Source organism: Clarias gariepinus, chromosome 13, assembly GCF_024256425.1.
Source record: "Clarias gariepinus isolate MV-2021 ecotype Netherlands chromosome 13, CGAR_prim_01v2, whole genome shotgun sequence".
Classification (NCBI taxonomy): Eukaryota; Metazoa; Chordata; class Actinopteri; order Siluriformes; family Clariidae; genus Clarias; species Clarias gariepinus.
Window position 1 is genome coordinate 23782979 of NC_071112.1, and position 27640 is coordinate 23810618.

General features: G+C 39.4%; 1 protein-coding gene across 2 annotated transcripts in view; it reads left to right on the top strand.

Moving 5' to 3' along the window:
* Positions 1 to 27640, top strand: part of LOC128535931 (pleckstrin homology domain-containing family G member 3) — a 52182-nt gene that overhangs the window by 1843 nt on the left and 22699 nt on the right. For both annotated transcript variants that reach the window (XM_053510044.1, XM_053510045.1), the window contains exons 2-3: positions 7281 to 7351; positions 23530 to 24011. In XM_053510044.1, coding sequence (XP_053366019.1) covers positions 7300 to 7351; positions 23530 to 24011 — 534 coding nt within the window. In that variant the 5' untranslated portion in view covers positions 7281 to 7299. The remainder of the gene's footprint in view (positions 1 to 7280; positions 7352 to 23529; positions 24012 to 27640) is intronic.

Consider the following 27640-nt stretch of genomic DNA (forward strand, 5'->3'; position numbering starts at 1 on the left):
TGATTAATGTGACAGGACTGGCAGCCGCTTATTTACTTTAGCAGTTACAACAATCATATACTCCTCCCTGTTCAGTCATCAATGTGTTGTTGTATTAGGGCAGAAACTTTCTCCTGCTTGCACAAAGTGGCACATGCCTCTCTGCTCCATGCGTACAATAACACAAATGGTCATAAAATGTTGTAATTCTCTACAATGAATTCCAGATGCCGTGCTTTGAAATGCATTACAGCAGTGACACAGGGAGAGAGAGAGAGAGAGCTTACCTAACAGACTAATATGTCATCATTTTAATTTTGCACTTGTGAGTGTTGCTTTTAGTTTTCGACAAACTCATGGATGTGCAGATGTGCGAGTTTGCACAGTTGGTTTCAAAAGAACTCGTGTAATCAGACCCAGCTGTTTCAAGAAGACAGGCCCAGTGTTTTTGCTTTGACCTTGTCTACCTTAAAATTCCTTGCGGAGTCACAGTGCATGTCTGAAGCACTGTTTCACTGCCAGAGTTGTGGTTGAAAATGGAGCAGCGTGGAACAAAAGTTGGAAAGTCCTGGATCAAGGGCGGAATTTACTGTGCATGGATTTGAGTTCTCCTTTTGTGCTCAGATCTATAATAATACAGTGCAGTTTGGCTATCCATATAGATACTTCTCTAAACTCTTTTTTTATTGTTTCTGCCTTTAAATATAGTTAAAAAAAATTCCAGACTTTATTTTTATTTTATTTTTTTATTAACGAAAGCAAAACTCCAGAACGAGACTGAAATAAATGCCTGTGGTATGCTGGACCGAGTTCAAGGTCAGTTCCTTTCTTCGGATATTGCGTGCATAAAGTGCCAACATTTATGTAAGGTATTTTTTTTAATAGACTTTCCAGCCTTAACTGTGCTGGCAAGAGCTAATGGGTCTGGGACTATTTAAAATTGTGCTGTGGGGTCTTAATCTGACACCGGAAAGGATCATTTAGCATTTAGAGAATGCAGACCGGGATGCATGAGTGCTATAAAGACATTAGGACTCTTAATACTCTACTGATAATTATAAGGAATAATAGCCCAATCGGAATAAAACCGCGTCATGTACACACCTCAATTAGACCAGTCTGACCCGTTCTGGCCCAATTAGAATGTAAATATTAGCCATGTAAAGACTTGATCTGAGCATTTCTCTCTGATTAGTATACATCTGCTGTCTCTGCACACGTTTGCCCCACGTCTGGGTAACGTTATGTGACGGGACCTGTTTCCAGGAGGAAGAGTCTGCTGATTCCTGATCCGTAAACTCTGAGAGAACAAACAACTCTTTCTCATCAGTCTTTATCTTCATTCACTGGGTCGCTGCCCGAGAAAGTGGCGCTGACCGGCACCGCATTTTATACATAAGAAAGTATTTCATCAATCACTAATGAGAATGCATTTTGTAACCAATCATTATGCAATAGGTAGGATTTATTGGAAACGATTGGAAGCCTAACCTAACCTCAGAGGTGAAGAAAAATCCTGTACATCATGTCCAGCAGATAAAATGCTTTACAGCCGGCAGAACCACTTTTTTCTACATGTGAAAAAAGTTACATTCTGATTAAATGCCTTAAGCATGTAAAAACACATCACATTGGCATCCATGTAAATAGGTCATTAGGAATTTTCCTGTCAGATTAAAGAAATATCCCTGTAAACGTCGTAGTTTATCTTTAGAGCTTAGTGTGTTTTTTTGGGTATAAAGACGCCTTATCATGCAGTATGGAGGATGAGGTCATTTACTTGATTAAAATGTGTTTTGACTTTTGCGATCAGTATTCCTGCTTTCGGTATTGCACAGTCTGGAAATAAAAGTAAGTTCATAAGCATTGTCTGACATGCCGGTCTCGTATATTTTTACTCGTCCGCTTCGGGCGATGAAGTAATTATGCAGCGTGTGCATTGGACTGTTCAGTTTGTGCAGAGCTTACAACTGAGTGGGAACTCGTGTGCTGTTAAAGTCGCAGTGGGTGTGTGAAAAAGTGTGATTAGGAGTGAAAGATGGCGGTTTTGGCATTCCCTCCCGAGTTAGGACGGACAGCGAGCAGCTGATTTGTGTCGCAGTTGAGCGGACGCTGGGAAAATGTGGGAAAGCAGACACTCCTCTTATATTGTGTAACTGTTTGGAGAGAGGGAAGGAGGGGGGGGTCTGATGAAGAACAAGGTCGTCCAGAACAGACTGCTGAAATAATAAAACCTCAGGCCAACACTGGACCCTGCTCTGAGTGGTCAGGAGGAGGAGATCTAGTGAGCTTGAATTGTGTGACTTGGATCCTTTGAGACGCGTGGAGTACGCCACTGATCCCATGGGTCCGCTCGGGATGCGGAGTTCGCCGTGGCCTTGCTGCAGTGGAAGAAAGGAGTCTGTCGAAAGGGCTATTTTTAGCGCAGCTCAGACGCTGGGTTTGTTTGCTGTCGGACGTGTTTTAATTGAGGAAGTAATCGCCAGGGAGTCTAGTGTTGGTGTTTTCTTAACCCTGAAGGAGCCTCCTCTTTGGTTAAAGTAAATCTAGGTGACAAATGGTGTGTGGGTTCCTACATGGATCTGTCTTAAGATCAGTTATTCATTATTTCGATTCGTTCTTGAGATTTGATCTTAAAACACTTTAAATCCACATTATCACGCGGACCTTCTTGAGCGGCAGAAATCTTGTAGCATATTCATCAAGTTGGGTAACTATCATTGCTTTCTCAATATATTTCAGAGATTGCGCGTACGTTGTCTTCACCACCATATGTCTTATCTAAAACATTTCTTTGTAGATAAAAAAAGCTCCCTTGGGAGGCTTTCTTTTACAAATGCCCAGACTTGGGCAACAAAGGCAGATACTTAACATTCTTCTCATGTTAGGCAGATAATTAGGATCGACTATTTTGCAAAGCTCATTCTTGCTCTTTTTGGGAGCTTTATTGTCCCAGGAACAGCATGTCACAAAGGAAGAAAGATCAATTTAGTGCAAGGTAGACTATGTTCAATCAACTTACCCATCCATAAATTTGGATCTTCCTCTTGTTGTCCTACTTTAACCTAAACTGATGCCCTCTGAGCTGTTATGTGAGAATGGTATCAGTTTCATTCTATCCTGCTGAGAAATTGGAAAAAAAAAAAGCCTTAAGAACACCACGCAGAAGGCACTCCATCTGTCTCTAATTAGAGAATGAGTTCTGTTGTCCACTAGTTTAGTTGTGTGTGTGTGTTTGGGGGGGCGGTCTCAATCATTTCACAGGTCATGTAGTGGTTAGCATGTTTTATCAGCTGGAGAAGCAAATGCTCAGTAGTTGCCGTTGACTAAGTGCCAGCTGGGCAGTTACACATCTGTGTGTGGTATGTGTCTTGGCTTTTATTGGCAGCAGCACAAGCGATGGACAAACCAAATACAAAGTCCATCCATCCATCTAGGAACCTCTGAAGTCCAACTAGGGACCGTGGAGGCCAATGGGAACCATTGTATTTATTCCCATTTTTACATCCATTTACATACTACGGGCCATTTGGGAACACCAAACAGCCTAACCTGCATGTCTTTTGAATGTGGGAGGAAAGCGGACTATCCGGAGGAAACCCACCATGCAAACTCCATGCACACAAACCCTGAGGCGGGAATCGAACCCGGAGTTCGGAGGAGCAAGGCGACAGTGCTAAGCATTATACCACCATGCTGTTACAGTACAAAGTATTGCATCTTAATTGTTTTAAATCTTCAACCTCATTTACTCATTCATGTATTCTGTGATTAGGAAGCAACATGGAACAGAACGCTTTCGTTAGAAAAGAATATCCCAGCTTTAACAGTTAAATAGGCGAATGTGTTTGTGTTGTGTTTGTCAAATTCATGGTGCATTCTCAAAATCAGGGCGGGGTGGGGTGGGGAGGGGGTTAGCTCAGTGTTAAAGACGTTGGACTGCTGATTGGAAGTTTCCATGTACAAACCCCAGTTTCCACTGTTGGGCCCTTGAGCCAGCCCCTTAACCCTCATCTGCTTATGTGATATGAGATAAAATGTAAGTTCCTTTGGAAAAGAGTCTCGTAAAATGTACATTTTGCCCAACATTCCCAGGATAGCTTCTGGATCCACCACAACCCAGACCAGGGAAAAGTGGTTACTGAAGATGAATGAATATTTTTTCACTTTATTTCATGTTTTTAAAGAAGAATATTAATTGCTAACATGGTGATACTCAAATTATAATAATGCTCACATTAAAAAAAGTCCACTTGGTTGTAAAAACTGCTTTTTCACGTGGGTCCTTTCCATTCTTGTGCATATTTCACAATAGCGTAAATAGACTTGGACACATAGTGACCTGCCCCCTGCTTATTTATGGGGGACTTGTCCTGGGGTCACGCCATAAACACCATTTTAAAGCACTTCGACTCCTTTTTGCACTGTTTCAAGCGAACTCCTCTGCACTTTACAGATATATAGGAGTACTAAACTTATTAGTAAAATGCATGACTGCTTGTAGTTAAAACCGCCTAACTAAATAGGTTTGGTTTTGGGTTAGGTAAGGCAGTGTAGCATGCACGCATACACACACACATGACTCCACTCGGCCTCGGAGAGATAATTGCCAAACCTCTTGTGGCCGTCGGTTTTGGTGGAGCAGGTTGTCGGCTCGTAGCAGAGCCCAGCGATTACACGGAGGAACAATGCAGAACTTAATCCCTGAAGAATGTCCTGCTGCTGTGATCTTTGATCTCGTTCCCGTTCGAAAGGCAGATGCAAGCAGGAATAGCAGGAGAGGAGTTATTAAACCTGTTTTTTCCCAGAATTTATTTAGTTTGGTTCAAGAATAGAGAACTAATTTGTGTGTTTTTTTTTTTTTTAAGGGTTTGTCATTGATGTGGAAAATGCAGCAGCCGTTTCATACTCAACCCCTATAAAAATCCTGTCTATGATCACGCGGGAGTGAAACGATCCATGCAGTTTGCATGATTCCGAGTCCGACCCGCAGACGTTCTGCTTTTGTCTTGCACTGAAATAGCAAACTAAACTTTCTGCCTTTGACTTTGAGTGATGTTCACCTTTAGCCACTTGTCCTTTGTTTTGGAGCATTTCTTTGGCAAAACTGATTAGATATGTAGATTTGACTTTAGATATTTCCACAGTGTGATATTACATAGCGTGATTAACATTTGGAGCATACAAGGTGCCGGTTAGGCCTTAGGAGTTTGAGCCATGCGTATTTATTAAAGCATAAGGAAACTCCAAAATGTCAGCACTGTAGCACTAATCTGACTATAAAGCAAATATTTTTGATCTGCCCAAGTTTTAATGCCATGAGACAATGATTCCTACCAGAATGAATTTTAAATAACTTATTCTACCAGATAAAACCAATAAAAAAAATTTTTTTTTCAACAATTTCTAGCAAAAGTGCATCCAAAGAACCGTGTATAAAATCTTGTTCTTCTGGCCAAGGCGATGTTATAATCTCATATTTATTTATTTATTCATTTGTTTCATTTAATTTACTAGCTTTTAAAACCCTTACATCATATCTATAACTTTATATTTTATTGGTTGGAAAAAATTTGGTTGGATGTTTAATATGTATCCGCCATGAAATAGCCTGTGAAGCTAATATGGCAATTAACCCAAATACAGACAAACATCTGGAGCATGGATTCAAAATCCCAGACTTGGACTGTTTGTCTGTCTGTCTGTTTATTCTTATTTCATCTTTTGCATATCGACATTCATAGCTTGTCTGAACCGTTTCTGTGCATGTCTACGTGATGAAGATTTAAGGTGAGATTTAGTTAATAATTAGTATAGACTTTTGGTGTGTACCTTTCTATCAATGAATAGTATTCTCATTGTCCTATCTAACAAGGCTCTATTCATATTCTAAATATATTTTCTATAAAATCTAATTTAGGAAGCATTTTTTTGGTCCTTCCGTTTTTGGCTTAAGAATTGAGTTTAATTTAAACAGCACCACAAGTAAATTCAGTCCAGCTTTGGAAAGCTTTAGAGCTGCAGTTCTACCAGCCCACCGGCTTTCTCTGCCCACTGGCAGATATACAATGAGATGGCAAGTGGCTGGCACAAGCTTATACAGAACACTGATTTACTCTGTGCACTGGAATGGCAGGAATTTCCCTTTCTCCGGCCGATAACACTCCACCGCCATCTCTCTCAGAGCGGAGGGCAAAGCCGGGGGCAGCTGGAATGCGTAGCTCTGGGTTTACTCGGTGGATCTAAATGCCTGGCCCATGCAGTAAGCGCTATATAGAAGGGCACGTCTTGTCAAAATGTTTCAATTTAATTTACATTCAAAGTTTTGCACAGGAGGAGGAAAGAAGTGGGCAGTACTTGTTGTTATTGCTAGAATGAGGATGTTCTTTAAAGAGATGCTGTGACTTGCCCAGACAGATCCTGGAACTGGTCGATCAGATTTGTGAAAGCCTGTTTGTCTGTCTTACTGATGAGATTTGTTTTGGAGCCTCTATCTCAACATACCAACATTGAGATCCAAATGTCAGATCGTGCAATCCATAAGTCCATGTTTTTTATTTTTGGCATATCTGTCACACTTAAATGATTTAGATCATCAAACAAAATTTCATTATTACGCAAAGATAACCCGAGTAAATACAGAACACAGTTTCTAAATGAGGATTTCATTAATTAAGGGAAGAAAAAAACTGTCCAAACCTGTCTGTGAAAAAGTAATTCCCCTTCTCGCTGCATCATGAAAGAATTGAGATTGGCTAAGTATTTTAGAAAGCTGAGCTGACAGACCTGCTCAATCAAGAAATCACTTAAATAGGACCTGTCTGCCAAAGTGACACACGCTAAAAGATATCAAAAGCAACTCATCATACCGTAATCTTCAGGAAGGGGGCAAATACTTTTTCACAGCACTGTAGTTCAAACAATGATTGGATTGTTTGGTTTTAAATCTAGGACTGTGTAGATGCAAAGACACAGTGTTTACCAGACTCAAAGTTCTCCCCATGCTTGGTGGGTTTCCTCTGGTTACGCTGGTCTCCTTCCATAATCCATAGACATGTACAATAGGTTGTTTGGTGATTTTACATTTCCAATACTACAGTACATGATTGTGTGTGTGAGTGCTTGTGTTTGTGTCCTGTGATGGGGTGGTTTAACCCTCCTTGTGCCCCACTGTTCCCCTGGATTGGCCCCCTGTGACCCTTTACAGAATAAGTGGCGACAATAATGCATGGATGAGTGGATTGATGGTAAAATTCAGTTTCATTTATATCCTCAGTTTCATGTTTCTTTTTTTTTGTTAGTGTCTGAAGACTGAGTGACATGCCAGAGAATTCTCATCACGATCCCCATCATCAGGTCTCAATGGGTGAAGGTAAGATACCGTATTTCTTTAACTACTCTGTAAGCAGACACCATGGAGATATAGACGTAGTTGCATCTATTTTCTGGCTTGCTGGTGAGTGTGCCTGGCAAGTGCCTTGCACTGGCTCTCATGTATGAGTTCCAGTAGGTCCTGTGATCCATCTTCTGTCTTCTGTTTCATAATCGACAGACAAGAGCCTGGGACTAGGGAGACTAGAGTCCTCCTACCTTCGCTGACCACTTCATTCAGAACTACCTCTTGAATGCACCAGGCTTTGTTTGTTCTAGGATTAATAAATGACCGGTTGAAATGGTTATAGGGAATGATTTGATTCAGGAAAGAATGCAGATGGTCGCTTGTGGCTGGAGACTAATTTCACTGCTTGGTTCTTCAATTGTTTAGCAATACTATGAAATAGTTGGTATTTCAAGTAGTCCAGTTGTTCATGTTTAAGCGGATATTCCAGCTCGGTCTACATCAGCCTAGACGTAAGCAAAGAAGTGCACCGCTCTCTCTGTACTTTGAGCCTGATTCATTTTGATAGACTGGAGATCCGGACTTTTTGGCACCGGTTGACCTGACCGCATACCCGGATGATGTCTGTAGCAGACTGATAAAGATCCAAAGCATTCATAACTCTTTCAGCACATTCCAGCTCCAGGACATCTTTACTCACAGGGTCTCCTAAAACCTCCTCTATTCAGCTGTGACCAGAGCGGAATGGCATATGCCCCACGCATGAGTGCTGCAGTCTGGCAAAGACAAATGATGAAAGAGGGCTTTGGACAGGAATTTACTGTCCTTTTTATTGCACGAATGCACAGCCCATCCTGCTCGCTTTATTTTTTCGAAGTTATTTTTCCGCATGACAATAGCTTGCGTTTCTAAAACCTCTACAGTGGATTAGTCTGATTAGCTTTTGACTTTCCGTTGGTCTGTTGCACTTTTGTTAGAGGAGCTTCTAGTGTGTTTAAAACGAAAGAGCTATTGATAACCCCAGAGAGGGAAGGCACTTATTGTGAACGTTAGCTTAATGAGGCATTCCATGTAGCCATGGAGATTTCCTCCAACTGTGCTTTTTTTTTTTTTTTTTTTTTTTTTGGAACTTGAGGGACAGTGATCTCAACCAAGTTGTAGGAAGTGTCAAAAACATTCCCTTTACATTCGTCCCTCGACAGAATATATCAGTTCAGCTGCATTCACACAATAGAATCAGAATCTGGTTTTATGCGCCAAGTATGTTAACACACACAAGGAATTTTTTTCCGGGTGTTTGTAGCTCTTAGAGTACAGACTAACATAAAAAAAAAAAACACTGTATAAAAACGCTATACACAGTAATTATGCAACATTAAGTAACTTACAGATTAAATATTGCTAGAATGTGTGTGTCACCCAGTTTGAGGACCTGAAGTGGCTTTCCGGCCTCACTGGTAAAGTTTGCAATGAGCTTACACATCTACACCCTCTCCACTGTGATGTTTCGAGGAAATGAAGACGTGAATAGAGGCACTTCAGAAGGGGCGGAAAAGTTTTTTTTTTTTTACCTTTGGGGTTAATTGGCTCTATAGATGCCGGTTGTTCTGATGGAAAGTCAGGCTGATTGTGCTTGGATTCTGCCTTGAACCTTTTCATGAAATATATCGTGTTTTAGAAATTTATCCATGGCAACCCTTTTGATGTGTGGACTGTTTGATGGTTTAATGTTGTGCTCATGTTGTTAGAAAAATACCTTTCTCTCATTGAACCTCTGTCTTGTGTTTCAAGATGATGATCATTTGCTAGTTATCGCTGACGTAATTTGACATAACTGTAGATTTGAATTATTGTTTGAACCACTATTTTTTTATTTATTTTTTATTTTTTTCCCTGTGATGTTTTTGAAAAGTTAAATATTTTTGGCCCTTGTTAACATTTTTCCTTCTGTTGCTATCTGTGTGTTTGGCCGTGTTCCTCCCCCAGCACTGCAATCTTTTTAAATTATAAGGCGGAACTTAAGATTCACTAAGTGGTTTTGAATTGTGGGGTTGTGCGAGAAGACGATGATAACAAGGACATATGATGTTTCGGGTCTGTGGTTTAAATATCAGCGCTTGAACTGAAGGCTGTGTCAAAGTTAGAGCCGGTGTTGATGGCATGTGATGGTCTGGGAACTCTGTGTTTAAAAAGAGCCAGATCCATTCGTGGTCTTAAGGGGCATATGGCAAGCACATGGGATGGAACATACAAGCTTGTTTATTTCGCATGCCAGCTTGTGTTATTTGAGTCTGTGATTGCAGGTTAATGGACTGATGTCATTTTTATCTGTAATGTATGTGCTCAGTCCTAGCTGTTCGTAATCATAGAGGTACATTTCCTAAATTATGAAATGGATTAAGTCAAATCCTCCTTTGTGTACTAACCAAGCACAATCGGCTCCTGTCTAAAAATGAGGCTGTAAGTAAGGCATGGAAATACTAGAGTGAAATGCAGTGATGAGTATGACCTGTTGACCCTGACTTTAATTTCTCACAGGTTTTTGATATTTCTCACTGTAAGCAACTCTCATGGATTAACTGTTTTTGCTTCCTGCTTTCGGGAGTGTGGTATTTTGCTTCTATCAGAGACGGGTATTGTTTTCAGGAAGCACCCATCCTTTGTGTTTCCCATGCCAATGACTTTGGAGTACCTGTGTTTTATTTCCTGGTGGATATAAAATTTGTGATTCAGAGCCTTTTTTGTGCGATTATCTTATTTTTATAAACAGGAAGATGATGGTATATCTAGAAAAATGCTATGATTCATCTCGGATTGGTCATCCAGTTACAGTACATACTCTCTAGACTTTTAAACAGCACTGTATGTCCCCCTAATGGAAGGGACTGCCTCTCCAACAGGCAGCACTAAATGGAGGACCGCCAGTTGACATAGTGTTTTAAGAAACAGAAACAAAAGCACGACAGAGCATGGGTTATCCAAAGAATAGGAAAGTAGACTATGAAAACTGAACCTTCAAAGATGAATGTACAGATCAATGTGTATTTATTCTTGCTGTTGGAAGGTCAAAACTAGTTTGGTGCATCTCATTTGTTCTGAAACTGTGGTGATAATAAAAAGCAGTTATTTAACACCGGAAAGCATTCACATCAGTCCGAGGTGAGAGCTTGTAAAATACGCAAATCCCAGTAGGACGGCGCAAACCAGAGACCTTTAACATTTATTCATAGCCAAGTTGTGGCTAAATGAAGGTTCACTAAAGGTTGATGATGGATTTTTGTTGGTATTTCATACAAATACAAGGAAATGTACAAGGCCATCAAAGATCAAATTGTACACGTTTAACGTAATAACTAATAATTGATTGTTGAAATGCTATGGAAATTTTAAATTACTTATTTTTTACAGACATGTGTATATATGAGTAGAGAGAGAGAAATGGCTGCATATATAGAGATCAGTATCATAACACAAATATGAAATTCAGAATTTAGGTTGATAAAAATGTTATTGACTGGACAGTCCTAAATTTTTTTATTCAATACCCCTGCTGTACAGTATGAGCCTGTTGGCAGGCTCAACTATAACTATTTACATTTTTAACTATTTACTTCATTTGTTGCCGTATTTCTATAGCATTCTTACTTTGTCGAGTAAATTTTGTTAATTAATTGGTTAAACACCGTTAGGGCTTTTGCATCAGTACGAATAAGCCGTATAATGTTTATTTAATCTACCATTCAGGCACCTCCCAATGATGACACTGCAAATCGTGTTTACTAAAGGTGTCAATGATGGTATGGCATAAAGAAAATCGGATGTCACTGTGTGAAGTATCACTGATGATTTAGAAAAAAAATAACAGTGTGAAATCCTACACAAAAAACAGTTTTTCATTACCAGCCATATTTACCTTTTTACTAAGCAATTGACAAGTTTGTTTAAATTTGGCGAAAGACTGGTGCATCTCAGAGGCTGTTTGCTTTTGTGTAAATTGTCCACACACTTCAACACGCTTCTTCACTCTGCAAATATGCCGATATACAGTATCAAATAAACCAGTTTCCCACGTGGTTCCCATGTGTCCTGGAAAAACTGGAAACTGTTTATATATATATATATATATATTGTGTGTGTGTGTGTGGTAATCGGCAAGAATAATCAGGAGCTGAATTATATAAAGGAACGAGTTACATTTACTACATTTAGTACGCTTACAAAAGTAACTTTTTGAAAAAAATTACTTCTATGAGTAGTTTTACCTCACCATACTTTTTACTTATACTTGAGTATATTTGTAAAGAAGAAACACTGCTCTACACTCAACTCATTACTTTTCTAAGCATTTATTCGACATTTTAGATATTCTTTGTTTTTGCCAGAGAAATGCAGCCAGTGGATCTACCACATGACTGTGTTTCACCAATCAGACGTGGCAACAATAATCACATGACTCCGTTTGACCAATCAGCCACAAACCCTGTGAGGGGGGGGGGGGGGGGCACATAGAAGCTAACTAACTTTTTACAGGCTAAAAATACAACTTTCTTACATTTGTTCTTACTAATGTAAAGTGAGACTCCTTGTACACATGTTCTAATGGTAAATTCTATCTGCTGGGCCATTTGTAGGTCGACTGAATATACAGTATATCTTACACAGGAAATCGTCCACACTGTTCAAACATACATCTGTTCCCTACAGTAGGTATTTATTTTTAAAGCTTAATATTGTGAAGAAAGGGAGATTAGGAAATTTGTGTTTCTTATTCCTTAATTTGCTATTTTGTAAAGATATTTAGTTTTATTTATTTATTTTGTTACATTTATTTTATTATTTGGAAATGTCACATTATTTATTTTATTTTGCTTTGCTTACTTAATTTCTAAAAAAATAATAAATCGGACATTATGATGAAACAGTTACTCAGTACTTCAGTATCTTTTCACCGAATACGTTTTTACTTTTACTTGAGTAATATTATTTTTAAGTACAGTTACTCTTACTTGAGTACATTTTTTGGCTCCTCGACCTACCTTTTTTTTTTCTTTCTAACATTTCATTCAGTCACCTTTAGCTTTGATTATAGCACACAATGTAGTGGCCAGTTCTTGTGTAAAAAAAAAAAAAAAGGTCCCTGAACCACTCTTTTACAGTTTGAGGCCTGGAATTTGCTCATCCAATCAGGAAAGAAAAACTTCAGACTCCAGTGACTTCAGTCACATTCAGTACATTCAGGTCATCAGCTGACTTTGTTTTATTGCCACATAACGTTGCTGGGCCAAGAACTGACTACCTGAAGCAACCCCGGATTATAACACTGCCTCCAGAAGCTTGCACAGTCCTCAGGGTGTATGATGAGTTTATCACTCTTACTCGGATGTCAATCTGGACTCATCAGACCACATGACCCTTTCCAATTGCTCTAAAGCGCCATTTCTGATGCGTCTCTCTAACAAGTGGTTTTCTTACGGCCACACAGCTGTTTTGTCCCAATCCTGTGTGTTCATTGTGTGCGTATGGAAATGCTCTTACCTTTACTATTAAACAGCTGTGGTTTTTTCCTGTTTATTGTTTTTCCATGCAAATTCACCAAACATTTAAGTGATCGCCATTCATAATTTTTTCTTTTTTTTTTTCTTTCTGACAACATTTCTTCCACAAAGTTCAAAGACTCTTCAGCACTATCCTTCCAGGTTTGTTGAAGGATTGTGTTGAACGATTTTTAACCCAGTTCCAGTAATAATTTAAAATCTCATTAGTTGTTTTCTTTGCTTGACACAGAACAATAATTTAACCTTGCCGAAATGACAACTTTTTCTTTCTTTTTTTTTTTCTTCGAGGCAGTGTACACATTTACCTCATTAAACACATTTATCTGTACTTTAAAGCCTATTTTAAATGTATAAATATTTGCATATCTGTCCAGATGTATTTAAATGATCAGAGCATCAAAAGAAATGAAATATCGTTTTTCCTCTCTGAGTTGCAAAAAGCACATGCATGGTCAACATTTTATAAAAAAAAATTCAGTAATTCCTTAACTGGGTAAATTTAATAAATGCTTAATTTCAGATACTTATTTCACTTAATATTAACGCAATATCTATTGAATCGCTCACAGTGGAAGAGTAGAAGGATTTTGCTGCAGGGCTATACACACACACACACACACACACACACACACACACACACACACACACACACACACACACACAAGTTTTCAGATGCATTATAGCCATAGACTGCACATATTTTAAATCCGATTTCTGGAGAGAAATAAACATGGCAGCAATCAGCATAAATGTATGTACAAAAACTAAGGTACAGCTGCAGAAAATTACATATCCAAAGCACAGGAGGAAGGAGTGATGGAGGGCGTGTATTATGTCTGGCATACTTTAGCAGCTAGATTATCACTAGAAGTGTCCTGAAAAGCCTTGGGAAATGATTTCAAGGAAGGAATGGAAACCCTGAGTTTCATGGAGGCTAGAAAAGTCTGTGTTTAAGGACGGTTTGTGTGTTGTGCGTTTCTGTTGTCTTCTGTGCAAAAGGTGCGACTCAAAATACTACGACTAATCAGTTGACTGCTAAATTGTGAAACTGTATTAGTGTATAATGTCTGCTTACACCACTGATCTGCCCGTATTTTTTATCCAGTTTAAACTTTCCTCCTGTGTGTACTGCAATGCTGCGTTTAGTTATTTGCATGCTGTGTGCTTACCCAGAGATCCTTTCTGCCTTTCCTTCCTGTATGAAAGGTTATAGTGGAGTTAGCAGAATTATCAGTACTCTGAGACCCCCACTTACTAAAAGCAAATAATATGAAAAGATACGCAGAACATTATGGAACTCACCCGTGACCAATTTGGCCGCATTTTTTTTTTCTTTTTCTTTTTTTCTTTCTTCTAACTAGGAAGAGATTTGCATGAGGCCAATGCCCTGGCCTCAAATTTCCCTGTAAGCGCACGTTAACACTGCCTATGGTTCCTGGTTCCTGTAGAAAAGATCATTTGGGAGAACATCTTTACACGTTTTGCATTTTCCACAAGCTGAGGCTAGGGACGTACGTTTCTGCTTCTCCACTATATTGCTAGATTGAGGGAAATTTCCAGCAGTCTAATCTAAGGTAAGGGGAAGGTTTTTTTTTTTTTTTTTTAAGTTTAGTGATATGATTTATGAGGCCATTGGTGTAGGATAGAAGTCTAAAGTTTAAAGAGGACAAATGACGTTATAGGGGCTGTTTTTAATGGTGTGCTAAAGGAGTGTCTTGATAGTCTTGGGATGTGGTGTTGTCTCCTCTATCACCTCACATTAGTCAGATCATAGCTCATGCTCTGAAGTTTGGGAGTTGACTTTCAACATTAAAAGGGAATTATATTCTTTTTTTACCTGGCAGAAATGTTTTGTTCATCGCGTGTTTACAGGTACACGTTTGAAATTTCTTACCTGGAAAAGTTTATACGTGGGTTAAACACAGATGTGTTCCATGCTGCTCACTCCCTACGCATGTCTCTTTTACGTCTGTGCTAATGTATGTTGTTGGCATGCATGTCTCTATATGTTATACAGTTGAAACAAGTTTTTTCGTTTCCTAATTATTCATTGTGCACCATCTCATTTATTAATTTCTTTGCTCTTTAACCCAACCTCATCTATTCCTCTATGCTTTTGACCTCCGCCGAGGATTTTTTTTCATGTTTGTCCTCTGTGAAGGCTCCATGGCAACTGCTTTGACTGTGTGGAAAATTTGTGCGAGACGAACAAAACCAGCCTTCACATCAAAAAAAAAAAATTTATTTGCATGCCATGCTCTTACAGTAAGATTGAAGCATTTTCACAGCTAAATGGTCAGGACACATCCTGGAGCAAGCCATGGAATTTGACGTCTATGTGTTGGCTCTTTGTTCTGCATCAAATGTGGTTATGCTTGAATTAAATCAGTGGATTTTGTAAAAAAAACATTTTTTATTATGCAATAAATAAACTGTAGTATTCACGCTGCTAATTAGCTATAATGAAAGCTGTTACAGTATGACCACTTAGGCGGCTGCTCTTCATTTTATATAACCCGAGTACACATTTTAATAATTTGCACTGTATGCAGTTATCCAGGCCAGTTGTGTAACAGTTAGATTTGCTGTCTTCCTGTGACATCCTACCTAATATTTTCCACTTGTGCATTGTGTCTTGATGGGATGGTAACATTGGATGTCCGATTAGTGTTGTTTTTACAAGAGGCGTACAAGTCAAAGGTTTTGACAGAGGAACCTTGGATTGCGAGTAACTTCTCATGCGAGCATGTTACTCAAGACGAGCACTATTTTTTAATACATTTTCGTTTGTTAAATGAGCGAGGTCTTTATACACGAGGAGTACATATGCGCTTTGTCTGCCGAGCGTCACACGATCACAACTGAGCCAATGGTTCTTCTCTCTCTCTCGCTGTGGGATTGTGGGTAATTGTCTCCCTTGCTCAGTCTCAGTGCACGTGTATAGTCACTCATAGTCAACATCTGTGCGCACGTGTACTGTTTACTATAAGATTGTGACCACGTGTGTGCGTGTGCAAAAAGCATTTATTTATTGATTTGTTTTTTATTTTTTTTTGTGTGTATGTCCAAGTGTAGTGACAGTTCTTTACTAACTGTAGTGCAATAACGGAGGAGGCAAAAGCAAGGGGCTCCTTGATAAAGATGATTTCCGATAGAGCAGCGATTACGTGTGTGTGCGTGCGTGTGTTTCTCTTTCATCTTATTTCAGGCACGATTCTTTTCAAAGGTAAAGTGAAGGTTGTTTTTGTTTTTAGTTTAATTTTTATTTTTAGTTTAATTTTGTAATAATTTTTAAATTAATATTTTTGGGTTGTAGAACAAATCATCTGAGTGTCCATTATTCCTTATGGGGAAATTTGCTTTGATATATGAGTGCTCTGATATACAAGCACACTTCCGGGAATTAATTATGCCTGCAATCCAAGCTTTATTTCTGTATATAATCCCCTGCTTCAAAAATGCATGTTTCACTAGTGCTTGGATACCATCAAGGTATTTTTCTTAAAATCCCAAATCCATGTTCGGACCGCCTACTTCACGTCATTATCATTGCTGAAACACTAGCCTTAATGGCATGTGGAGTGGGTGGGTGTGAGCTTAAGACTTGTCTGGGGATGTGGCATTGACTTCCAGCTAAGCTCCTGTAACGTGCAATGGGGAGCTGAGCAGTATGAGGTCATGGATTGTCCTGCAAAAACAGAATGCCTTTGCTGATCAAACCAGCTCCTAAGGTTTTGCTCCTAAGGTTTTACTGCTGCTAAGAGTCTCATCACTGTTACTTAGTGACAAATATCAGTTGGTTTTATGCCTCCCTTCATGAGTCCCAGTTTGAATTGAACATAGGTTATTGAACTTGTATGATAAATGTGCTTAGGCACACTTTAAGCTTGCAGAATACTACACTGGCTGTAACTTTAGTTAATAGTTAACAAGTTGTTGGTTTTCTTTCTCATAGTCTGTTGTCTTGATGGCATCATTTCCTCTGTGCTCCCAGAAGGAAGACGTGATAAGGAATTAAATTTCACGTGTTAAAGTAAAATGGGGTTAAAATGAGATTAATAGTCACACAGAGAAGTTTGATGGTTGAGATTAAAGGATTAAATTCCTAACACACAGACCTTACAATGGCATAATGTATCAGGAAACCAGTATTCCCACTTTAGACCGAGCTAGATATGGATCTACGATTACAGTTTGTTAAACTTGCGTCCTAAATATCCTGTTTTACTGAACGTCCATTTTTCTTTATAAATAGCATTAAATGTCACAGTGCTAATTACCTTCTCAGTAGACATTGTCTAATTAAATCTGTCCTGAAGCTGAAACAAGACCATTTGAGTTATTTCTTTGACATCTACCTATTTCCGGCGCGTCTCGGCCCGATGTCTAGACAGAATTGCTCACTCTTCTTCATCCCCGCTCTCACCTGCTGTTCCTTTTGCCCTTGTCTCGGCATTGAGCGACGTTCATGTGAGTAGGGGGAAAGAAAACTTGAGTTTGTGAAAAGTGTCCTTGCTGGGAAAGAATGTTAATTGGCCCTCTGTCAGGTGTGAGGAATTTTGTTGTTGGCCACAGATGGAATGTGGCCACCTGCTAAGAAGGCCGTTTTTCAAAACACGTCAGCTAATGATTAGCTACTTCTCAACAGTGCCATGTTTTTTAACATACTTTTCCAGGTTGGCTGACATTTATGTAAATAAGCAGGTAGCATGTGTCAGTTGCACTTTATTTAGTTTAAGGTTGATGCGCTGGAGGAATCCAGGGACTAACTGCACAGCACTTCACCTATACCTGTAGATAACAATCTTACATCTTATCTTACATCCTTTTTTCCGTTGCAAGCTTGGCAATGTGACGTAATATATTTTATTCCATTTTAACCAACTATATAAACATGACTGAACAAACAATACCAAAACAAAGTAATGGGTCACATAAGCAAAGCAATACTCACATGTTTTGTTATGGTGGTTCCTGTGACCAAAAAACTATAATAATGCGAGCATTTTGTGAGTTCTACATTCGTGCGACATCATTCCCATATTCCAGTAGCAGTAAAAATTTGCATGTTTTATAAGCAATGATAACTTCGGTTTTGCATGACATACAGTATATGAACACCCAAATGCACAGTTGGACGTCTGAACCCTCCCCCCTTAACACACACCAGTGTGACACACTTCCATATAAGGTTTTTTTTCTTGTTTCCATGGCACGGGTCAGTGCCGCGTGAGATCTAAAGGTTAACTTTAAAGTTTGGGAGTGGGGGGTTTGATTCAGGTACATTTTCCGATTTTTTTTGTGTGTGGCAATTCATGTATCGCCACAGTGTCCAGTATGTGTGTGTGCATGTGTGTGAGTGTGTGTGTGTATTGTGTGTATGTGATTATGCAATGTCGCATCGCAACATTTATTTCCATCCAGAGTCTTATTACTTTTGAAAACCCTGCCCATTTAGGTGGTCAGCTGACTGTTTCTTGGCACATAAAGTTGCTGAGGGTCGACCTGACCAAATGAAGCATCCCCAGATCATACCTGTCCCCACACCACACACTTATAGGCGCTAGGCATGATGGGTGCATTACTTCACCCGCCTCTTTTCTCGTCACTCTGGAACAGGGTCAATCTGGACTCATCCTGAATGTATAACCTTTTCCTAATGCTCGACAGTTCATTCTCTATGCTCGCTAGAAAATTGAAGCCTTTTTTTTCTAAGTGATGAAAATACACAGTTGTTTAGTCACAATTCCACGAGTCCTCTTCGCATTTTGCATGAGAAATGCTTTTACTTTCACTTCTCACAACGTAGCTGTGAGTTTAACACTAGTTTTATTATTAGTATTATTATTTGACTTTGCAGACTTTTGAGTAATAACTAATCATGATCATTTACGATGTTTCCAGGCTACATTTTTTCCCTTAAAGATGACAGTTCACCCCTATCCTTCCAGGTATTAATAACGCATTAACCAGTTTTTTTTACCCAGTTTCAGTGTTTTTATAGCCTCCTTAGTTGTTTTCTTTGCTTGGTGGAGAAGAATAATTTGATCTTCTTGAAACAAAGAAACATCTTGGTCAAGACCACAGGATATGTCTTCTGACATGGTAGTTTAAGAAATCAGAATCTACTCACTGCATCAGTTAGGGTTAAATATCTGGTTACCAGCTGAATCATATTAATCACTGCAGTAATTATCAAATGGAATTTTCATAATTATTTGCTTAGTTAAATCCAAGTGGTGACTTTTTTTTTTTTTTTTTGGGCAGTGTATTAAATTACCAGACCTGCCAAACATCACTGATTTTGCATGGGAGCGGTGCAGTATAATGCTTAAGCATGGTAGTATGAGGTGTCTCTCAAAAAAAAAATTGGCCAAAAGACTTTTTCTAGCCTGTAAAAGTATAAAAATGAGTCACATAAATCTGAAACAATATCGTTCAAGGTAAATATGAGATCTTTTGAGTGTGAATATGTGAAATAAAATGGGTGATGAGTTATGATAGAGACATAAAAGCTCTGTTTGTCTTTGGAACACGTGGAAAGTGTATAGTTATCATTAACTATAGTTAATAGTAGACCTATAGGGCATTATGACCGGAGAAGAAAGTAGCACATCTTTTGTCACTGTACAGTAGATGCATTCAAACATTTTGAGCAGCATGACAGAAAATTTCAGTTCAGAAATCTCTGCTTATCTGTCCCTTTTTTAAATTGAATTCAGGTATTTACCACTTTATCCTGTATTCAGGGTATCCCAGGAGGCTTGGGGCATGAGGCGCAGGGTACACCCTGGACAGGGTGCCAATCTATCGCAGGGCACACACACACACACACACACACACTATGGGCAATTTCCGAACACCAATAAGCTTAATTTTGCATGGACTGTGGGAAGAAACCAAAGTACCTGGAGGAAACCCACCAAGCACAGGGAGAACATGCAAACTCCATGCACACAGAGACAGGAATCAAGCCTGGCCGGGAATCAAACCCGGACCCAGGAGGTACAAGGCGACAGTTCTAACCCCACTACATCACCATGTCGCCCACCGTTTCACATTTAATATCTCTCAATGTCAACTCTTGATCTTAGTGTTTCAATGTTAAAAAAGATAAATCAACATAAAGACCAGAGAGATGTCTATAGGTGAAAAGGAGGCCATTATAAAGGTGAGAAACAAGTGAAAATCAATCAGAGCCATTGCACAAGCATTTGACATAGCCAATACACCAATTTGAAGTGTCCAAAATTAACTTTCCAAATTGTGGAAAAAGAAAGGATCTGCTCATGATCCACAATATACAGGCTCATCGGGCACGCATGGCGAAGGTAGGGTCATAATGTGGGTTTGCATGGCTCCTTCTGGAATAGTATCACTAATCTTTGTTTATGATGAACTGAATTCAGACATCAATAGAAACATTCCGTCTGTGGCCTCCGAGTGGTGCAGTGGGGAAAATCTCTAGGTCTAGAGAGAGCTGATTGGCCGAGCTCTCTCAGAGGAGAGGGATGAGTGGTACTTAGTGCTCCCACATTAATTTTGGCTCTACAGCCAATCAGGGACATCTGTGAGCTCACGCAAGCGGAAGGATTGGATAGCACTGTCCTCCAAGTGTGTTACGCCGCCCCCGACGGTGCGTGAGTGAACAGTTCGAAAATATGCAATCGGCTGGCGTCATGTGGTTCAGAGGAAACACGTGATAGTCTTTGCCACCTACGAAAAAAAGAAACATTCCGTCTGTAACTTTAAAGAGAAATACATCCGATCTAAGCAAAAACTTATTAATATACTAATTAGATCCTTATTTTCTGAAAGAGAGTGTGACACCATTAATAATGAGGATTGGACAGTTTAACAGTATGTTTTTATTCTTGCAGCATTTATTGTATTTCTGCAAATCTTTGATTGTGAATCTATTACTATTTTATATGTCACTGAAAAATTGGTCCTTGTTTTCCAAAAAAATTCGTTCTCTTCGCTTTAGTTATTATTTAACTAGTGACTGGTGTTATAGCCTTTGGCAGCTTTATCTACCCCGGTGTGTGTGCTTGCTGGGTCAGACTACATGCCTGAGACTTACTCGCCTGCATGCAGCAGATGGATCTGTTACAGCTGTCTCAGCTGACAGTGGGAAGCACAGCATGTCCAAAAGGAAAACATGAACCTTTATTCAAGGCCGTCCCTTTTTGATGATAAAATGCCTGATAGGAATCTGATATGTTTTTCAGGATAGTGCACTGAAAAACATATCAGACGGGGTAGTGTGCTTGATCTGTCGGCTCGAAGACTTGACAAGTCAGAACAGTGTGGTACAGGCTTTACAGGAATATTTGTATTGTCATTTTTGGACCTGTCAAAACCATACACCTCAATTTTAGTATCTTACGGTGTTACCACAGGCATGCTTGGTCAAAGTGTGTGTGTTTGTGAATGTGTGTATGATTCAGTCTTTTCTCATCATAGTGGTAATGTGTGTTCCTGCCTCACCCCAGGCAAAACTTGCCAAATACAGGAAGGAAATTAACAGTTGAACCTATTTACACCATGACAATTATTGTACACTATTTCTTATTTGGCCTCCTATCGTTTTGAAATAAAACATTGTTTGAAAAGATGCAAGACTGTTACTGAGGATTCATAAGGTATTTTCATATTGATATGACTTTAACAGGTTTCTGACATTGACCACACCTGAGTAATGGAGTCTGACTGTGGATGGCGTTGGTTAGCGCTTCCTGTGTGTTCATGCAGAGGCGTGAGTCAGCCTGCTAACCTGTGGACTGGTAAACAGACTGGTTGTACTGTAGCGTCATACTCATGTCATCTCTGTGCAAGTCTGTACGGTGCCGTTTGGGTGACTAGGAGTTAGATGGAAACTGGTTGGAATGTCATATATATTTTTTAGGTTTTGAAAGTATTTTCCTCTCACCCACCACAATGTTGCTGTACAGTATACTTTGGACAGGACAGTAATTATTTTCCATTTGGGTATACCGTTTTAATGGGGGCAGTGGTGGCGCAAATAGATAAGATGGTGAAATATTTCGGTTCTAACTGGGAGGTCTAGGGTTCGAGGCCCAGCACTGCCAAGTTGCCACTGTTGAGCCCTTGAACAAGGCCCATAACCTCACCTGCACTGTATCCTGGCTGACCCCATGCTCTGACCCTAGTTACCTAACTGAGATATGCGAGCATTACAACCTTTGGGATTGATAAGGTAATATGCATGGATGGGACCCACCATTGGACTAGTCTTAAGTTCTCAGCCTACTTTATGTGGCACCTACCCATGTGACTGTCTTCCATGAAGAATGTAACATAATTGCAGCTTAAACATGCTTCATTTGTCATGCCGTGCACATGACAGTTAGATGAACTCCCAGGATGAATGCGCTGTATGACAAGCCTGTGATTAGTGATTACAAACAAGCAGTGATGAAGCCAATTAATCCCAACTGAATACCATTGAGGAGCAGCAGTTATCTTCTTGTAGTCATGGAAATATAATAGCAGGTGTACACAATGGCTGGTACAAGCCTGCAGCACATTCACTATGAACTTATAACCTTTGCACAGCCCTCTCAGACATCATGTCCATATTGAGGATTGAAAGAAAAAGGTTAATAAAGCAGAGATCATATGATTTGGCTTCCATGTTTTCCATGAATTTGTACACTCTGTACAAATCCCAACAATCCTCTCTTTCCCAAGGCCTTTTCTGCCTTTTCCTTTGGCATCCATCCATTTGTATGAGGAAGTTGACATTAGGGCTTGTCAGTAATCATCACTGAAAACCACTCCACTCTGAAGTGTTATTTGGCCTACAGGGTTCGTTACTGTAAGGAAAAATTGTTATTGGAAAGGTTGGACATTACACACTCCTGCCCAGTGGGTTTTCTGTACGAAGTGAAAAGCTTCTTTGTTAAAGCACAATCCACTAACATTCCTACGACATTTGAAATGTTATTAATATAGAATTAAAGTCCTGAAGACTGCATGTAAAGTGAGATGCATGAAGCAGTAAAAGATTTATTTCATTACTAAAACTGTTTTTACTACTAAATAAACATACTCATCAATTTCTGTCACATGTATTACATCATTGTTCACCTTACTGAAAGCTCTAGTGATGATGAAGCAAAGCGGACTGCACTAATTAAACTTTTTGAATTAAATAAGAAGCACGTGGGAGCAAAGAATTGACAAAGATTCAAAATTCAATTGTTAATAATGAAACATCAGTGATGGCAAGCTGTGATTAAAAATTCTTTTATTTAAATGTTCAGAGATTCGTGTTTTAAATTCAATATTGAAAAGAAATCTAATTTACTCTGTAATTCAATAAATAGATAATACAGTATAAAGATATCCCTGAGTTGCTTGAATGCATTTTATAAAGAGGAGGGAATGTACTGTAAGCACTAACAAGAAAACATCTAAAAACTAAAACTAAAACTATAATATAATATATAAACTATACACATAATTGGGAATTTGTGTAGTGTTTGTAGGAATGCATTTTTCATGTAGCATTTTTTTATATTCTAATATAATTTTATATTAGAATATAGAAAAAAAAATGCTACATAAAACATACATATTTTACTTACAAACATAATAAACGTCACAATGTTTTCTCATTTGTCCCAACAGAATCTCCTCGCTTGTCCACGGACTCCTCCCTGAGTGGCCATGATCCTGTCCTGGCTGACTCCTGCTCGCTGTCCACCGAACACTCTGATAATGAGCGGCCAGTGAGCACCGTGTCCACCGTCTCATCAGGCTCCTCTGGAGAGGGCCAGAGCGGCCTGTTCAGTGCGTCCCAGTGTCCCCAGTCCCTGCCCTCCCTATCCACAGAAACTGACATCGACTTGGAGCTCAGTCCTCCTGAGGAGCCTGAAACTCAACTGAGGCCTGAAAGCAAGCGACCAAGGCAGGACCCTGCTGCAGGCCAGTTCAACAACAACGCAAGCCCTGTTGGAGTCGTTACACTACCACCAAGACTGGACGGACCTTCGCCTGTCGCCACTGTAGCGATGGCGCCTAATTCTCAACTAACCTATGTGGATCGAGTGGTCATGGAGATTATAGAGACAGAAAGGATGTACGTAAGGGACTTGTGCAGTATTGTGGAGGTGAGTTTGCAGTACCTAAAACTTTTATACCAGTTACAGCTGCTCGTCTGACTTTATTTTACTAAATCTGACAGTTGCAAATGAATATTTTGATGTGTGACAGTTAACAGTTCTTTGCTTTTTAGGAATGTTGGTGGTTCTTAGTGTTAAGATTCTTGAGATTTGAGACTTTTCTTCATTTTATATCATATTCAGTGGTTGAAAAGCTCTGGCTGTGTATGAATGTTGCTACAAGAGAAGTGTATTTGAGATTTTCACGGAAAGTTGGGGGGAAACTTGGGCTCAAACATGGTTTTGACGCTGAGCTGTTTCTTTTGTGGTGGTTTTATTTTTCTTATTGTGCAAAACTATTTGAACCCTGTGACATTACATACGTTGGTACCAGGCTTCAATATTGAATGTAGAATAGTGGTGTCTTAAAAGCTACAACATAATACACTTCATTATGAATACCTGTTTAACTGCATATTACACAAATATCTTGTGATTTTCACGCACAACCCTCTCTAGGGTTTACAGAGAATATATATTCAGTAAGGGGTCAGTCTCCAGGCGAAAATGCCATGTTGATGCCAGTGGTCCGAGGATAATGGCCAGACTGGACTGGTTCGAACTAAAAGGCAACAGTTCTCATCTCCTCATTAACCAAGGTATATGGAAGAGCAAATGGTGCTCTGTGGCATCAGCAGAAGTCCAAACCAGGTGCTACACTAGTCAGCTAAGAATAGGAAACTTAGCCTACACTTCCAATTCTTATGGGCTCACCAAAATTGGACCATATAGATTGGTAAAACATTCCCTGCTGTGATGAGTCTTGACTTTTTCTGTGTCGGAACTTGTCCTAGGCTAAATGAAAGCATGGATTCATCCTTCCTTGTGTCAAAGGTTTAGGCTGCTGGTGGTGATGTAATATTGTCAGGGATATTTCCTTTTTACACCTTGTGCCCCTTAGTGCCAATTGAGGATTGTTTAAATGCTATATCCTACCTGATATCCTGTGGGAAGGACATGGGCAGCAACAATAAGACGCCATGTTACAAAGCGAAGATCATCTACAACTGGTTCCTTGAACATAACAATGAGTTCACTGTATTCACATGGCCTCCACAGTCACCAGATCCCAATCCTATAGAACACCTTTGGAATGTGGTGGAACGGGAGATTCGCATCTTGGACGAGCAGCCAACAAATCTGCAGCAGTTGCATGATGTTATCATGTCCGTATGGAGCAAAATATTTCAGCTATTTTCAGATAGGGTGACACTAAATGGTGGGAGTGTAAACCATTTGTCTAACAGCATGCTTTAATGATGAAAGGATATCCACTACTAGCAGCTGTTCAGAGGTACAAATCTGCAGTATTCAGATGAAGTTGTCCACTAAAACAATTGTTTTTGTGAAGTGAAAATGGGTATCCGTGGGTGTGGAACCCTGACCACTGACGGTATGAGAAGATGAACAGACACAAATGCATACGCACTGAGCAGAATCAGCATCAGGATGAATCGGGATGATGTGGTTACGCTTACACAATATGAACAATATTGCCGCGTCCCAAGGATGCCAATTGGCGTAAGCATTTTTAAGCAAGTTTGAGCTTGTGTTTCCAAGATTGGAACATATTGGGGTGGGAGGGATGGTATTGCTATCCTCCCTGTCAGTAAGTAAGTACCTAGCCAGTCATGAGATTCTTTGAGCTCACATGCCCAGTAAAGGACCGTTGGCATCTGCTCAAAGTGTGAGTCAAAGTGTTTATGCAAGAAAAGAAAAGGATGTTATGGCTGGAGTAACACATCTCAGAGGAGAGGCATACCTTGGATTTGTTCTCCTCAGTGGCTGGCTGTTATGCCGTAATAAAGAAATGGCTATTGGGCAGGACTGAGCAACATCATCATCAAGCACCATGTCATTTCATTACACTACACTAGTAATTTATGGTTTTTCAAATTTCTTTGGGCTTCTTTGAAAAGCCCTGTGTTGCATCACATTGTGTCTTTTATAGCCACCGTCTCTTACCACAGCTGGTTACAGAACTTCTAGCCCAAAGTTAAGCTTTGTTTTTATCCACCACATAGCACGTTTAATACCAGCCGCAAAAAATAACTACCTGTTTAGGAGAGAATTACATGTTGCTGGTTTTCACCCACATTCCCCAATCCTTCATGACAGTTTTTTTTTTCCTTCATTCAGTACCACAGCTGTGATTAATTGAAACTGTTTACTCCTGAAAAGTAAAGTATTTTAAAACGTACTTGGGTAACGGCAATCTCTGTAAAGAATGTGCCTACACTTGCAGAATTTGCAGCTGCTTTAAATCATTACATTTTTCACTCATAGCCTCGCATTGTTTTCTGTTTGGTCTGGACCACAGATGGGGAAGGTAATCATGGGCTGTACCTCAATCCTCCTTCATCATTGTGAAGCTTAATTACTTTGTCCTCCGCTTAGAAATTTACCCAGGTGCATGCATGTACAGAGTCAGCCAAAAACTGTATACACACTTCAGGAAAGTTTTATGTGTGTGTGTGTGTGTGTGTGTATATATGTGCGTATATATCCATACATCAGAGCAAAACATCTGGCCACTGAGTGCTTACTTTACAAGCACAATTTTAGACCCAGAACCCAGTCCATTGTCAGTATTACTCTTCCCTTTTTTTTTGTGTCCCATTTCCCATTTTGTTACGTTCCCATGACATCACGCGAGAGCCATCATTTGATTTTGTGTTTTGACATGGGTTCTTTTGAAACAGGAAGTAAGAATAATGGTCTGTTAAAGCACTTGACCTATTTTACACACAACAACTATATAGTGGTCAAGATGTGCCACACTTGGACTTGACAATGGCTTAAAAAAAGTAGTTAAATATAAAGTACAACAAAGAGTTTATTGTAAAGCCTATTCATGTTGCCTGCCCGTGAGGCATAGGCCTCACATGGGGATCGCTATCTGTCGTCTTGCGTCGTTGTCTATTCTCTGCAACTTCCTCTGAAATCATTCATGGGAATTTAACCAAACTTGATTAGTACCTTTTTTATGTGTTTTAGTCCAAGTGGTCAGAATTAGTGATGGGAAGTTTGGATCATTTTAGTGACTCGGTTGTTTGAATCTCTTAATGAAAATAAACAAATCTTTTTTTTTTTTTTTTTAGTTCATTTTTATCCTTTTGATGAAAAATGAAATAAAATGTTACATTTTCAATAAACAGACCCTCCAACATGTCTACATACCTGAATTTTGGCTATAGTTCCAGTAATAAAGGTATTACAGTACAGCTAAGGACATATTATAATAAACAGAATGAGCATCTCACCTCTCATATCTTCTGGTCCGAATCGTTAGTTCTTTTGTCACGTGACTCTCGGACACTATATTATTGCACTGCATAGCGTCTATGGGCATGACAAAAGAACGAACGACTCGGACTAGAAGACTCATGAGATGAACCACTCGTTTCTGTTTCCTGTACATAACCTAAGGAGGTTTAGCGATGCGTTGCACATCCAGTAGAAAATTAAGGAATTACACTCTGATACTACTCGCTCTTCTGAGTCACGTTAAAGACTCGTTTATAAAGAACGAATCATTCATGAACAACCCGTCACTAGACAGAATGCACTCTGGGTTT